At 42.2% G+C, this 15,585-nt stretch overlaps 1 protein-coding gene and 1 long non-coding RNA gene across 2 annotated transcripts in view; one reads left to right on the top strand and one right to left on the bottom strand.

The window, feature by feature from the left end:
* The window catches only part of LOC110502421 (PDZ domain-containing protein 8-like), a 74,871-nt gene extending 64,263 nt beyond the window's left edge, over nucleotides 1–10,608 (bottom strand). The window contains exon 1 of the mRNA XM_021580447.3: nucleotides 8,273–10,608. Coding sequence (XP_021436122.3) covers nucleotides 8,273–9,153 — 881 coding nt within the window. The 5' untranslated portion in view covers nucleotides 9,154–10,608. The remainder of the gene's footprint in view (nucleotides 1–8,272) is intronic.
* Nucleotides 1–15,585, top strand: part of LOC149972504 (uncharacterized) — a 250,165-nt gene that overhangs the window by 231,841 nt on the left and 2,739 nt on the right. The gene's annotated exons all lie outside the window — the stretch shown is intronic.

Here is a 15,585-nt window from a genome sequence, read left to right on the forward strand (position 1 = left end):
AGTATGCAATATGTTGTTCTATTGACAGAGGTTGGACATAAAGGGGAGATTGGTGGGCGAGGGCATGGCCATTTGTAATGTATGAAGTTGTTGTTGTACTTCTAGCTTCATTGTTTTATAAACCTCTTTTTCTCCCTCTCTGAGATCCAATAGAACAGCTAAATAACAATGACAGCTCAATCAATGAAGTGTCTGAAGTCCCAGGTTATCCAGAGTGGAGCAGAGAGGAGAAGAGGGTCCATTAAAAAGTGGCTACCTACATGTAAAACTGTGCTGTGTCCCTACCTCAGCATGTAGAGTCAAAGAGCTCAAAGAGAGAGCGATAGAGGTTAGACGTAAAAGTGAAGGAATAACAGATGTCTGGAGAGCAATTATGTAACAAACAACCCAGCTGACAGTGGATAAGTGAGAGGTGGGGGTTGTTTGATGCCGTAATGGCTCCAACGCCATGAGGCTTCACCCATTACGGATGGTCCAGGACATCTCAAACTAAAATAATTTCTGAATTTCACACAGGACATACGAGTCATATTGTAGAGTCAATCCAACAACCACCCAAAGTCATGACAATTAAAAAGGAATGACGCAAGGTAAGCCCAAGCTTACAAAAAAATTATGGCAATCTGGTCTGTCCTGTCCAATCTCAGATAAGGATGGAAACAGGGTGAATGGCTTAGTGCATTTTACTCTGATCTGATCCACCAAGTGATTGGCCCCTTACCTGGCAAAACAGGTCAACGTAAATAGTCCGGGTGGCCATTTTGATTAATTGTTCAGCAGTCTTATGGTCTTGGGGATAGAAGCTGTTAAGAAGACTTTTGGTCCTAGACCAGTCATATGCTCTCGGTGGTGCAGTTGTAGAGATTTTTGAGGATCTGGGGACCCATGCCCTCTTTACAACTGTCTTGGTGTGTTTGGACCATGATCGTTTGTTGGTGATGTGGACACCAAGGAACTTAAAACTCTCGACCTGCTCCGATTAAGCCCCGGCGATGTTAATGGGCACCTGCTCGGCCCTCCTTTTCCTTTAGTCCACGATCAACTCCTTTGTGTTACTCACATTGAGGGAGAAGTTCTCGTCTCTGACCTCCTTCCTATAGGCTGGCTCATCGTTGTCGGTGATCAGGCCTACCACTGTGTGTCGTCAGCAAACTTAATGATTGTGTTGAAGTCGTGCTTGGCCACGCAGTCGTGGGTGAACAGGGAGTACAGTAGAGGTGCATGCTTAGTCCCCTAAGTGGGCCCAGTGTTGAGGATCAGTGTGGCAGATGTGTTGTTGCCTACCTTTGCAACCTGGGGACAGCCCATCAGGAAATCCAGGATCCAGTTGCAGAGGGAGGTGTTTAGTCCCAAGGTCCTTAGCTTAGGTGATGAGCTTTGTGAGTACTGTAGTCAATGAACAGCATTCTCAGAAAGGTGTTCCTTTTGTCCAGATGTTAAAAGGCAGTGTGGAGTGAGATTGAGATTGCATCATCTGTGGATCAGTTGGGGCGGAATGCGAATTGGAGTGGGTCTAGGGTTTCCGGCATGATGGTGTTGATGTGAGCAATGACTAGCCTTTCAAAGCACTTCATGGCTAGAGACGTGAGTGCTATGGGCAGTAATCACTTAGGCAGGTTACCTTCGCTTTCTTGGGCACAGGGACTATGGTGGTCTGTTTGAAAGATGTAGGTATTACAGACTCGGTCAGGGAGAGTTTGAAAATGTCAGTGAAGACACTTGCCAGTTGGTCTGCGCATGCTTTGAGTACACATCCTGGTAAACCGTCTGGCCCAGAGTTCTGCCATCTGTGACATTCAGCAAATCCTAATGTCCACTGCTCTGTCCTCAAAATCACCTCAGAACCCTAGCTTGCTCAGTCAGTCCTTATCATGGGCACCTCAGACACATGCACTCTTTTAGGCAACTCCTCCAGATTGGTGCATTTAGTCTACAATTAACAGTTAGCTCCCACACATGAGCCGAAACAGATCTTTCACAAGAAGTGGCTATGCCATGCCAATAGGTGTCTGTGGCCACACAGAGGAACATTAAAATAGTTACATTTAGTTGTTGTTCTCACAAAACAACCAAACCATTGTTTGCCTGCTCTGCAGCCCACACAGTACATAGTGGATAAAAGGAAAGTCTGAGAAAATGAACGGACACAAGACAGCATTTCATTGATTTTCAAGTGAAGCAATGTGCCTACTCACATTCTCTGGCATTTAAACAGCAATAATTACCTGATTAATCTCACCTAATTAGTTAAGTGTAATCTAAATCAATGAGAAAAGCTGGTTTTGTAGGGACTATTTGCTGCATTACAGTGTTAAAAATGTTGATATCAAATAAAACATGTAAAAATCAACAGCCAGGGGCCTCCCAAGTGGCACAGTAGTCTAAGGCACTGCATTGCAGTGCTTGAGGCGTCACTACAGACCCGGGTTCGATCCCAGGCTGTGTCACAATTGACCCAGGCTGTGTCACAATTGACCCAGCGTCATCCGGGTTAAGGGTTTGACCGGCTAGGATTTCCTTGTCCCATCGCGCTCTAGCGACTCATTTTGCGGGCCGGGCGCCTTCAAGCTAACTTCGGTCACCAGCTGGCCAGTGTTTCCTCCAACACATTGGTGCGGCTGGCTTCCGGGTTAAGCGAGCAGTGTGTCAAAAAGCAGTGCGGCTTGGCAGGGTTGTGTTTCGGGGGCCGCATGACTGTCAACATTCGCTTCTCCCGAGTCCGTAGGGGAGTTGCAGTGATGGGACAACAATGTAATTACCAATTGGATATCACAAGATTGGTGAGAAAAAAAATGTTTAAAAAATTAAAGCAACAGCCAGGTAACAGCCAGGTAGAACAATGATAAACATGATTTGAAATGGACCAGAACATATTATAGTAGTTTATTACACAACCCTATAATCACAACTACGCATCCTGAAAAAGGGCAACTGCACAGTAACACAGTGATGCAGACACACCATTTTTTTAAACTTTAAAATGTATGCCAAACAAAAACCAATGATTGCAAAATCAAGCAAACCATACAACTCCATGCACAAGGCCAACTTTTAACAATTTCCACCGAATTTCACTAAAAAACACATTTGCTTGAAGATAGTGCTGAGCAATTAGTGCTTTTTGAGGCCGGTTCAGATTTGGTTGGATTTTCTTTTTTTAAATGATCAGGCTTTTCGACTTCAATCATTTGAGTTGAATGCTGTAACACAGAATAAAACCATTAATAGAATTCCCATGACGGTAGTGACTGCCCATTACTGCTTATCACTTATTAGCCATTTATTCACATTACTTATATACTTTCAGTTGAGTATATTACATGCGTTTTATTTGATGACTATTATTTTATTCCAAGTCATCATCTCATCTCTATAGAGCTGCTGCCTATTCTTTCTGACAAAAAGTATATTTTGTAGTTCTTCAAAGTAAATAAGGCATACTTTTATGACTGCTGAATACCAATGATGAATCACTTAAATTAATTTTTTCAGGTAGAGATATCTCGCGAAGCAACAGCTGCTCTCTATATTTATTTTATTTATCTAGGCAAGTCGGCTAAGAACTTATTTACAATGACGGCCTACCCCGGCCAAACACTAACCCGGATGACGCTGGGCCAATTGTGCACTGCCCTATATCCCCTCACGATCGTGCATTCTTCTGCCTCTTTTGAAGCAGGCATAAAATAAGCACATCCTACCGATCCTCGACTTCGGCGATGTCATCTACAAAATAGCTTCCAGTACTCTACTCAGCAAACTGGATGCAGTTTATCACAGTGCCATCCGTTTTGTTACTAAAGCACCTTATACCACCCACCACTGCGACCTGTATGCTCTAGTCGGTTGGCCCTCGCTACATATTCGTCGCCAGACCCACTGGCTCCAGGTCATCTACAAGTCCATGCTAGGTAAAGCTCCGCCTTATCTCAGTTCACTGGTCACTATGGCAACACCTACCCGTAGCACGCGCTCCAGCAGGTGTATCTCACTGATGATCCCTAAAGCCAACACCTCATTTGGCCGCCTTTCATTCCAGTTCTCTGCTGCCTGTGACTGGAACGAATTGCAAAAATCGCCGAAGTTGGAGACTTTTATCTCCCTCACCAACTTCAAACATCTGCTATCTGAGCAGCAAACCGATCGCTGCAGCTGTACATAGTCTATCGGTAAATAGCCCACCCAATTTACCTACCTCATCCCCATACTGTTTATATTTATTTACTTTTCTGCTCTTTTGCACACCAGTATCTCTACCTGTACATGACCATCTGATCATTTATCACTCCAGTGTTAATCTGCAAAATTGTAATTATTCGCCTACCTCCTCATGCCTTTTGCACACAATGTATATAGACTCTTTTTTTTCTTTTTTTTTCTACTGTGTTATTGACTTGTTAATTGTTTATTCCATGTGTAACTCTGTGTTGTCTGTTCACACTGCTATGCTTTATCTTGGCCAGGTCGCAGTTGTAAATGAGAACTTGTTCTCAACTGGTCTACCTGGTTAAATAAAGGTGAAATAAAATTTAAAAAATAAACATCTTATTACATTTTGAATTATACTCAACAAATAAAAGGTACTTACTCATATTTGATTATTTCTCCTTTTATTTAGAACCTTTGTGCAAATTTTCAATTAAGCATGTAACAAAATAAAAATATTAATGTATAAAATCTTTAAAAAAAAGGTAAATAGAAAATACTTCAACTATAGTTGCAAACAAAATAAATATAGGCCTAAAATAGATATATTTTGGGGGGCTTGCCTGTTATTTTGGCATTAATACTTGTCACATATTAATTTGCATTTGGTACCTTGGGTCAACTGTTAGCACCAACTCAAGAAACTCCCGTTTCTCGACCATGTAAATTGGGGCCATGTCTGGACAGATGTAAGTTGTAACGGCAGCTGTTATCTCCTTCCATCTTCGGGATTCTTTGGCATATGGTGTGCCGCGGGCAAAAACATCTTGCAACGTCTGAGTCAGGGGTTTGTTTTGAGCACTCGACTGTACTTTTTGGGTCTCATCCGTAGACTCTCTCCATACTGTTTCACATGATTCTTGCGTAGGTGGTAAAGAGGTTAGTCGTGTTTGAGCTCGTTGTCAGTACTCTGGCCTGCGGCATATTTTGCAGAGGACGGTTTTCTGGTCTGTGTCAGACTTTTCATACCCAAACCTAGGGCTGGGCAATAAATCAATAATTAATTGAGGTAATTACTTCCCTCAATATTGATATAAAAACGTTTAGATTCATTTTCGATAATGTCGATATAGAATAATTAGGTACAGCAGTCCATTTGACCTCTGACGCGCAGGAACGAGAGGAGAAGTGACAATATGCACGTGGAGAGGTATACGCCCACTAAATCAAAATCAAATCAAATCATTTTTTGATTTGATTTTACGCCCACTAAAAACCACTTAGCACCTCATGTGATGGAGTAGCCACTATTAACCACAAAAAATTATTGTAAGCGAAAACAGTGGCAGTGATAGCCATGGAGAAGGAGCAGCTTCCAATGAAGAAATTGATAAAAAGTGTTCAACTGTTTCAGTCATTTGGAAGTGGTTTGGCTTCTTGAAGTCCGACAAAGAGCAGAGCAACATTCGGTGCAAATTGTGCCGTAAACAGGTGGCTACAAAGTCTGGTAATACGACAAACCTTATTCAACATCTGAAGCAAAGTCACTGTTTGGAACATGCAGGAAGTTTTGAGTTTGCGCCACGGTATTGATAAACGCCCCTCAAACACCAGCCAATCTAGGGATGTTTGCCCGAAGCAGTCAACACTGACAGCGTTTATGTCCTACAAGCAAACATTGATAAGACAAAGACATCACAAATGCTATTATGCATTTTTTCCTTGTCAGCTCAGGTATTCGATCTAGCAACCTTTCGGTTACTGGCCCAATGCTCTGCCTAGTGGTTTGTTCAGGCATTAGGCATTCTTGAGTGAAGCAGATATGCACCTTTTAAACATTATTTTATTAATATCGTGATAACTTTCTTTATCGAATGAAAAAAATATATATAGATAGTGATAATTTATTTGCCATATCGCCCAGCCCTACCCAAACCACATCCATGCGACTGAAGTAGCCCCTCTTTTAGGTACGAGCTCCGTGTCTCCGTGCTCTGTGTCACATTCACACTCCTCCATGTTTGTTTGTGTTGCAAATTTCAAGAACACAAAGCATCGTCCAATTTACGAAAAATATTGCAGTAAAGAATGTGATTTACGACAACGGAATAATTACCATGTTATATGTGCTAAACTACGTAGAACATTGTCCTGTTGTTAACTACAACTCCCTACTACATCAAACAGTTCAGACAGGACCTGATTTATCTTTAGATAAACTGTGCAATGTGCGCGTTGAGCTCACAGAAAAAAACGAACAAAGCGGAATTCAAATAATAAACAATGTTGGTCAACTAATTGATTAAAAATAAATAACCGAAATTTCATGTAATCACTCAGCACTACTTGAAAAACAGTGCAAATGCAAAGTTTCTGATTTTTCACTTTAAAATGCATGTCAAACAAAAACGAATTAATGCAAAGTTCAACAAACCATATAAAATCTTACAAAAACACGTGCTTGCAGAACAGTGCAGATGCAAAGATTGGTAACAGAATGACGGTTTATGCTGTTGGTACCGTCATTCTGTTACCGAACAGTGCATCCCTCTGTTAGCGTGGATTTGCCCCCCCCCAAAAAAAACTTGCACGCAAAGACCACATCTTGAAATAAATCATATTGAACTAAAAAAGTGATTTTGGCATGCTACATTCTAGTGAATCTCCAACGCACCTGCAGACAACCTACCCAGGATGTGAAGTGCATTTCACTTCAAAGGATAGAACAGGCAACAAGATAACATTTTGCTGGAATACTGCTATTCTAACAATCCAAGCAAAGGAATGAGACAGGAATACTGTTAATCACGCTGTACAGGAGACTGAATGTATAGAGGTTTTACATTCCAATGCAGCTATCGCTGCAGTTCCAGCACACCAGTGTGACCCTTCCAAACATAACACAGAGGAGCCAGCTGCATGGGACAGTGTGCCATGTAATTGGGGCCACCAATTCTGAGCCCAGAGAGTGCTGTCAGAGCATTTATGATAAGCTGACAGAGCCACTAGAAGCATTTAGAATAAGCTCAACCATAGCAACTTATAGGTGATAGGCTAAGGCCTACCTTTTCAGCATAATTCAATCGATTAGTTTTCCGCAACTTGAAAAGGCATCGATTTATACTACATTAAGGCCTAGTCACGTTGAAAAGGTAACGCTTAACATTAAATTGCTCTTATACCTGAGAAGGTACAGTAGTGGTACAGTGTAAAAACATTACGGTAACATAATAGCCTAATTTAGTAAGGAAGTATATCATCAGTTAAACTTACATTTAGGCTATGTGACATACGTTTACAGAAAATCGGAAAACTTCCAGGCCTAGCTTAGTCTAAATTGTTTACCTATGAGAGTGCAACCAAATACAAGAGTGAAGGGGAACACTAGCAGTAAAAAATACCTATAAAAGGGAGCCTGAAAAAAGTGACAGAGATTAAATAATAGGAGGTGAAAGGATGCTACACGTGCATTCATGTTTCTAACAGGGAAATAGTAGAAAGCTTTTGTCTTTCAGTTTTACACAAGTGTTGGCTAAATGTTTAACTGTCACTACTTCACACCAGGTTGTGATTATTTAAAAACATTCCGAATGTAGTGACAGAAAGCACTCCTCTGTCTAAAAAGGATGAACCCTATCCTTTCATAGGTCTGCAACCATGATGTCCCTCAATGGCTTTCTTTGCAACAGGTGCCATCCCATGTCTCAAGACCTTAAACTAACACCCACTTTCAGTATGCACACAGTGTATGTCCCGGCTGACAGTTGAAAAAACATCAAGACAGCATGTTTTGTTGTCATTAAACCTTTCAGTAACATGGTGGTCCATTTTTAACCTAAACATTTTTCTAAAAGGGTTGCAGTAGGCTAAAAGGCCTAAGCAGAGCCTTAGGCCCAGAGCCTTCTATTTAGCTCAGTTTATGTATTATCACCAACTTGGAGTCCAAATATGCATCTTACAGATCTTGGTAACTATAGAAATAGAAGTGAGGCTGTTGAGGGCCACTTTCCATGGTCCTTAGGTTAGCTTGAAATATTGATACACATGTTTGACCATCTCTCGGCAGGCCTACTGACTTGCATAGACCTAAACAAATATAAAACTGTAGTTTCTGAGCAAGTTTTACCTGATTTTGTAATTTGGCAAGGTGTGTTTCTTCTTGATGACTCTTTTCAACTGGTTGACAATGATTGAGGTAAGCTGAGGCAAGGGCCTTCCCTCGAACTGTGACTTCACCTCAAAGTCTATCAATGGGTCCTCGAGGAACGTGAAGGACCAGTGCGTAAAAGGCACGCGAGTGAACTGCAGCTTCAGTCTTCCAACCACACGCGTCATCTTTACGAACAGGTAGGCTGACTTCCCAAAAACAAGGTCTACATCAATTGCTAGATGGAATCCCCCATTATATTCAAGGTCCACTTCGAAATTGAGTTCCTCGGGCATGCAGTCTTCATTTAAACGCACTGGATTAATAAGTTTGGCCGTTTTAAAAACGGGCAAAGAATTACCCAGGGAGATATCCCTGAGACTGAGTCCCTCCAACAGCCGACCAGCTGTCTTGGTTTGTAATAGCTCCTCGAACTCCACCTTGATCTTTTTGGTCAGCCAGTGCCTAACGACAGGAGTGTCGCGGAGTTCTCTGAATAGGAACAAAAAGATAGCGTTTAGAAAATTGCACGTCTCCGGTTTGGAGGTGTGGAGTGGCTCGCTTTGACAATGCGGTGGCGGTTGTTGTTTAGGGCTACTGCTTGTGACAGCTGCTTCCTGTTGCCTGGGAGAGATGGCCTCTTGCTGTTTGGATGCAGCAGATGCTGCGATATCTTGTTGTTGACCTGATTCGGCATGTTGGTTATTGAAGTAATCCTTCAAGGCGGGATCAGGCACTGCTTTGACATATTGCACTGTCCCGGTTTTTGGCTCGGGGCTTCTCCAGTAAAGCAGTAAGAACTGTAATACCAACGTAATGAGTACGCCAGATAATGCGGAAATTACTATCAAGTAAATCATCTCGAGCAGTTGCCTCTTGCCGTTTCCGCGTTATAAAACAATCATATTCCGACGTTTAACCGTAATAACAAAGCAAGTTCCACCTGGTTGCTCACAAACCTGCCTGCCATATTAGCTGCCTTTTTCTTGGGGTTCAAGCTCTTCAGCTGATTGGGCGAACGTATTACGTGGTTGTGCGTAATGACGGATTTAGAAAAGTGTACACTACCATACCAAAGATTATGGATATTTTGCCGCCTTCGTGTGCTAGTCGGAACTAAACTCAAATTTCCTCGCTAACTGGTTCACATGTGGCACTTGTATGACTACAACTAGTTAGCAAATCTGAAATGTCAGTTTGACTAGCACTTGAACGCGGCAATACTTGTCTCTCCGCCCTAACACAAAACTGCACGGAGCTCTCCCTATTCCTCTCTTTGGATTGGTGGATACATCTCATTATTTGAGTTGTTAACATCAACCACCTGTATTACATATCTGCTACGTTACTAGCCTTATGGCATGAATATGTATAGCCATCTCGAGACTACTCCGATATAAAAGGGTTTTTTTTCTCCAAATTGCCGGGATATCACGTATCCTACTTATCAGTACACTCGTAACAATCTAAGCATGACAAAACTTCTATTCGATCAAATACACCTCATAAATAAATAAACTAAACAACGTCGCCTGCTGGAGAAGAAAGATTTCTGGCAAAGTTCTGCCTCTCGCTTAGCCTTTTCCGAAATGACAATAAGCACCAACCAAGCCCAGGGAAACTGTTGGTGCATTCAATGATCTCGGAAATCTCCGACTTCTGACTTTAGCACATTCAAAACAACTGGGAACTCTGAAAAAAAACGAGCTCCGACCGGGAACAATTGATTTAAATGGTCATCCAACGCGGAATTCCAACTCGGGAACTCAAGCCACTTTCCAGAGCTCTGACTTTCCGACCTGAAGATCACTGAGGTCATGATTTGACCTCACATTTAAAATTAAAATAAAATATATTTTTTAAAGAATGTAGTCCTCTTTGTGGCATTTTGTGAATGCTTTATTTTATACTGATCGCACTATACGTTTTTGTGCTTGTGGATTAGAGGTCAACCGATTAATCGGAATGGCCGATTAATTAGGGCCGGTTTCAAGTTTTCATAACAATAGGAAAGCTGTATTTTTGGGTGCCTATTTGCCGATTTTAATTATTTTTTTATACCTTTATTTAACTAGGCAAGTCAGTTAAGAACACATTCTTATTTTCAATTACGGCCTAGGAATGGTGGGTTAACAGGAATGGTGGGTTAACTGCCTCGTTCAGGGGCAGAACGACAGATTCTCACATTGTCATCCCGGGGGAGCCAATCTTGCAACCTTATAGTTAACTAGTCCAACGCAATAACGACCTGCCTCTCTCGTTGCAATCCACAAGGAGCCTGCCTGTTACGCGAATGCAGTAAGCCAAGGTAAGTTGCTAGCTAGCATTAAACTTATCTTATAAAAAACAGTCAATCATAATCACTAGTTAACTACACATGGTTGATGATATTACTAGATATTATCTAGCGTGTCCTGCGTTGCATATAATCTGACTGAGCATACAAGTATCTAAGTATCTGACTGAGCGGTGGTAGGCAGAAGCAGGCAAGTAAACATACATTCATTCAAACAGCACTTGCGTGCCTCACGTATGTAACTTGTTAGCAAATGTGTAACATTAACAACTGTACATTATTTTACTAGCTACCTATGTAACAATTTCAATCTCACAAAATTATAAGCATGACACAAGATAAGATTCCAAACTATTGTATATCCACCAAGCTAGATAGCTAAATTTACTAGCAAACATAGAGGAGAAACAATAATACAACAATTTACTATTGTAAATCTAAAACTGAAGCCGGTTTTACTATAAAATAATATTTGCCAAAGCATGCCTGATAGACATGGCTGTAGGTAGATAGCTACTGTCTGCCTACCTACCTACCTACCAGGTTTTACTTAATTTCTAACTCAAGTTTGTACTATGCTATAAACTGTCTCCAGACAGCACCACTGAATAATTTTCTACTTTGAAACCACCAAAGTCCAGTCTTGGCCATGGCAGGCAGTGATTAGCCAATTTGGGCCATATTGCCCCACCCCAGAGACGATAACACTCACTGCCTTGTCAGAGAGTCTCATTCTTATTTTATTCAACCACCGCTGTTTATCGAAGCCACCATTCTTATCATCTGAAAATTCATCTTTACTTTTTTCATCCAAATTGCTCAATTTCAGATACCCTACGCCTTCGACCGAGCGACAAAGACATTTTTTTTTTTTACATTTTAGATTCTTTTGACATCTGTCCATTTAGAAGCCTGAGTCAGCTAGCTTTCTAGCCACTGCTAACAGTCCTTCTAGCTAGCTAGCTAACGTGTCATGCTTGCAGGAGACAAGATTCTGAGGTAATTATTCAATCACACTCAAACAGTGTTCTTAAGCTTTGAGTGAGGGTATCAGATGGATTCCTTCAGATTTCTGTTTTTTAACTGTTTATTTCTCCTCAGACGGAGTTGTCGTAACCTGCCGGGATAAAACAGTGCGTCGAGTTCATGTCAGGGAGGGACTTTCACGGAGAGTGCGCCCAATGCCTCGGACCACGTAGAGGTGGATGTAACGGACCCCTTCTTCTGTATCCACTGCTCCGGGCTTCCTCTGCCTTCTCTCCGCCATCAAGTGGACCTGGTCTCTATCTCTCCACCACCCAGCTCCTCCCGTATAGCTCCGCGAAAGAGCGGCCAAGGTGCGGCTCTCCAATACTGGACTCTGCCTCTGCCCTTCCACAAACTGCTGGTTCTTTCGAGGACGCAGAACACCGGGAGCTGAGAGACGGCCATGCCAGCCTGTAGGATACCACAAAATTGGGGAGAGAAAAGGTGGTAAAATAATCAAATAAAAAGATGCCTCTCTGAGGATGCATAACGACTAGTTAGTGGGAAGAACGTTTTTTGTATGCTGTAACATTGAGATTTCCCTTCACTGGAACTAATGGGGTGGCAGGTAGCCTAGTGGATTAAAGCTTTGGAGTTGTAACCGAAAGGTTGCAAGATCGAATTCCTGAGCTGACAAGGTAAAAATCTGTTGTTCTGGTCCTGAACAAGGTAGTGACATCATTAAAAATAAGAATTTGTTCTTAACTGACTTGCCTAGTTAAATAAAAAGGTTTTTAAAAAAGGGGCCTAGCCCGAACCATGAAAAACAGCCCCAGACCATTATTCCTCCTCCACCAAAATGTACAGTTGGCACTATGCATTCGGGCAGGTAGTGTTCTCCTGGCATCTGCCAAAACCCGATTAGTCTGCTGGACTACCAGATGGTGAAATGCGATTCATCACTCCGGAGAACACATTTCCACTGCTCCAATGTCCAATGGTGGCGAGCTTTCCACCACTCCAGCCGATGCTTGGCATTGTGCATGGTGATCTCAGGCTTGTGTGCGGCTGCTTGACCATGGAAAGCCATTTCATAAAGCTCCCGATGAACAGCGCGTGTGCTGACATTGCACTTGTGCTGACATTATTGTGTCACTACACGGTAGGTCTCGGTTATCATGCCATGCAGCTCTTTGGGGTGCACACCCACCTGTCTCGATCAATGAGAGAAGACCTGAAATTAGATGATGTCTGCAAGAATCTTTGGGTAAATCACATTATCTGGTGTAACAATATGTAGCTACAGTTCCCTGCACTTGTGTGTCTCTACACCTGAGAAACACCCAGACACACTGAACTGTAAAACAGTGTTCATACAATGTTTTTGTTTTTTTACTTGATTTAGCATTAAATAGTGTACCCTTGTATTTTAGATTTTGACAAAAACATTTGTTGGACATCTGAATGTCGAGCATCTGTTTGATGCTACATAGCCCTGTACAGGTAATATAAATATATTCTCTGAATCCATAAAGGAATACAAATTTCCAAGATATTTTGAAAGAAAAGATCCATATTTATCTCATGGTGATTCTGCATCAGGGCTCTACAACCCTGTTAATGGAGAGCTACCGTCCTGTACATTTTCCCTCAACCATAATCTAGCACACCTGATTTTAATAATTAGCTGGTTGATAAAATGAACCAGGTTAGTTACAACTGGGGTGGGAGCAAAAACATAAAAGAGGGTAGCTCTCCAGGAACAGGGTTGGAGACCCATGGTCTACACATGGTCTTATGCTGATCCACACTGGCTGTGTTTACAGAGGCAGCCCAATAGTGATCTTTTCCCCCACTATTTGGTCTTAATCACATATCTTTTTCAGAGCTGATCTGATTGGTCAAAATACCAATTAGTGAAAAAAAGATAATAATTGGGCCGAATGTGTAAACGCAGCCATAGTCCTTTATCCGGCTTCTGTACACTGGCAATGGTGTTCGGCATTGGTGGGTTGGGGAAGCTGAGACTTTGCGCTTATGGCAAATGTTCTTGTCCTGTCTGCGGTAAGTGGCCAGCTGGATAAGACTCTGCCAAAAGTGGTGTAGGGCTTCTTAACCAACAACTGTTTGGTCCTCTTGCAAAATATTTGCTGGTACTGCTCGTCTGCTGGAAAGACATGGTCGTGGTGTAAGCATTTTACACTTTTTGTGGAAGGGATGTAGGGCAACATGCCTTTGTTGGTAAAGGTGTCAACAGAATGGGACCATTTAGCGTACTGTTTTGGGACAATGAGGGGACATTGGGAGCTGCTTTAGAGAGGAAAGATCAGTCAACACAGTGAATGGGCTGGGGGGCTAAAGAAAGTGTAAAAAGTATTTGGAAGGAAGTTCTTACACAGTATGAATAGTTGTGTTGGAGATTAAGGAGAAATGGCACCTCAATCGCTCTCATAGACAACAATACATTTACTGTCTAAGCAAAACCCTGCACAACCAAAAAAAACTTTCATCTCAAAGTACTGTCTGTAAATGAGGTGGTTGTCCTCGGATGGGGCCACAGTGTCTCCTGACCCCTCCTGTCTCAGCCTCCAGTATTTATGCTGCAGTAGTTTATGTGTCGGGGGGTGCTAGGGTCAGTTTGTTATATCTGGAGTACTTCGCCTGTCCTATTCGGTGTCCTGTGTGAATCTAAGTGTGCGTTCTCTAATTCTCTCCTTCTCTCTTTCTTTCTCTCTCTCGGTGGACCTGAGCCCTAGGACCATGCCCCAGGACTATCTGACATGATGACTCCTTGCTGTCCCCAGTCCACCTGGCCGTGCTGCTGCTCCAGTTTCAACTGACCTGAGCCCTAGGACCATGCCCCAGGACTACCTGACATGATGACTCCTTGCTGTCCCCAGTCCACCTGACCGTGCTGCTGCTCCAGTTTCAACTGTTCTGCCTTATTATTATTCGACCATGCTGGTCATTTATGAACATTTGAACATCTTGGCCATGTTCTGTTATAATCTCCACCCGGCACAGCCAGAAGAGGACTGGCCACATAGCCTGGGAGTTTTTCCTAGCCACCGTGCTTCTACACCTGCATTGCTTGCTGTTTGGGGTTTTAGGCTGGGTTTCTGTACAGCACTTTGAGATATCAGCTGATGTACGAAGGGCTATATAAATACATTTGATTTGATTTGGTTGTGTCATTACTGTTGTCTTGATTTTATATCCTTCAAGTGCCCCTTTCTGGTTTCTGTCCCACAATCTTGTGTGCTCCATAACAGCAAGGTGTCTGCTCCCTCATGCGTGTATCCAAAATGTCACTGCTTTGGGGTATTTTTCAGCAGGGCATTGGGGAATGGCTCCAGATTACCCAGGTTTTACAAAAATAAAAGGTTAAAAAAACACTTGGAACCCCATAACAAACACTACCCAATTCATGTTTATACCATGCTTACTGTAAATTGAGCGACCTTAGTAAATATGCCAACTTACCTTCACCTTGTACAGAGCTAGAGGTTGGAAGAGCATGTGGGTGGAATTAGATTCTGTACCACCTACAACAAAATACACAATTTAACCACCCCACTATTTGTATTGATGTCTATTAGACTGGCTAGCTTAGCATATCTAACATGGACATTTCAATGTTGTCAGTTTGCTGTTAGCTAACTACGCTTAGACGTTGCTAACGCTTGCAGATCTTACAACTCCTGGATAAGTATTTTAAGTGTCTTAGCTAACCAGACCGCATGTTATAGCATTTATTTTTTTGTCGGTGACGTATCACGCCACCATTGGTTGTTCCCTCGCCTCACCTTAGCTGTGGTACGTGCCCAATTTTGTGCATCAATTCTGGCCTAACCTAGACCAAAATATTGTATTTTAAAAACAATACAAAGCATACACATGCAAATGACATCATCAAACAAACATCAACTGATCACACCTGCCCAGACCCACTAGCACACATCACTTTCCCCCACCATTTTTTTTCTCTCCGTAGCCCAGCACTTTCATTATTTAAATAATAAATAATGAG

This window comes from Oncorhynchus mykiss, chromosome 23 (genome assembly GCF_057628025.1).
Source record: "Oncorhynchus mykiss isolate SJ-2025 chromosome 23, ASM5762802v1, whole genome shotgun sequence".
NCBI classification, from domain to species: domain Eukaryota; kingdom Metazoa; phylum Chordata; class Actinopteri; order Salmoniformes; family Salmonidae; genus Oncorhynchus; species Oncorhynchus mykiss.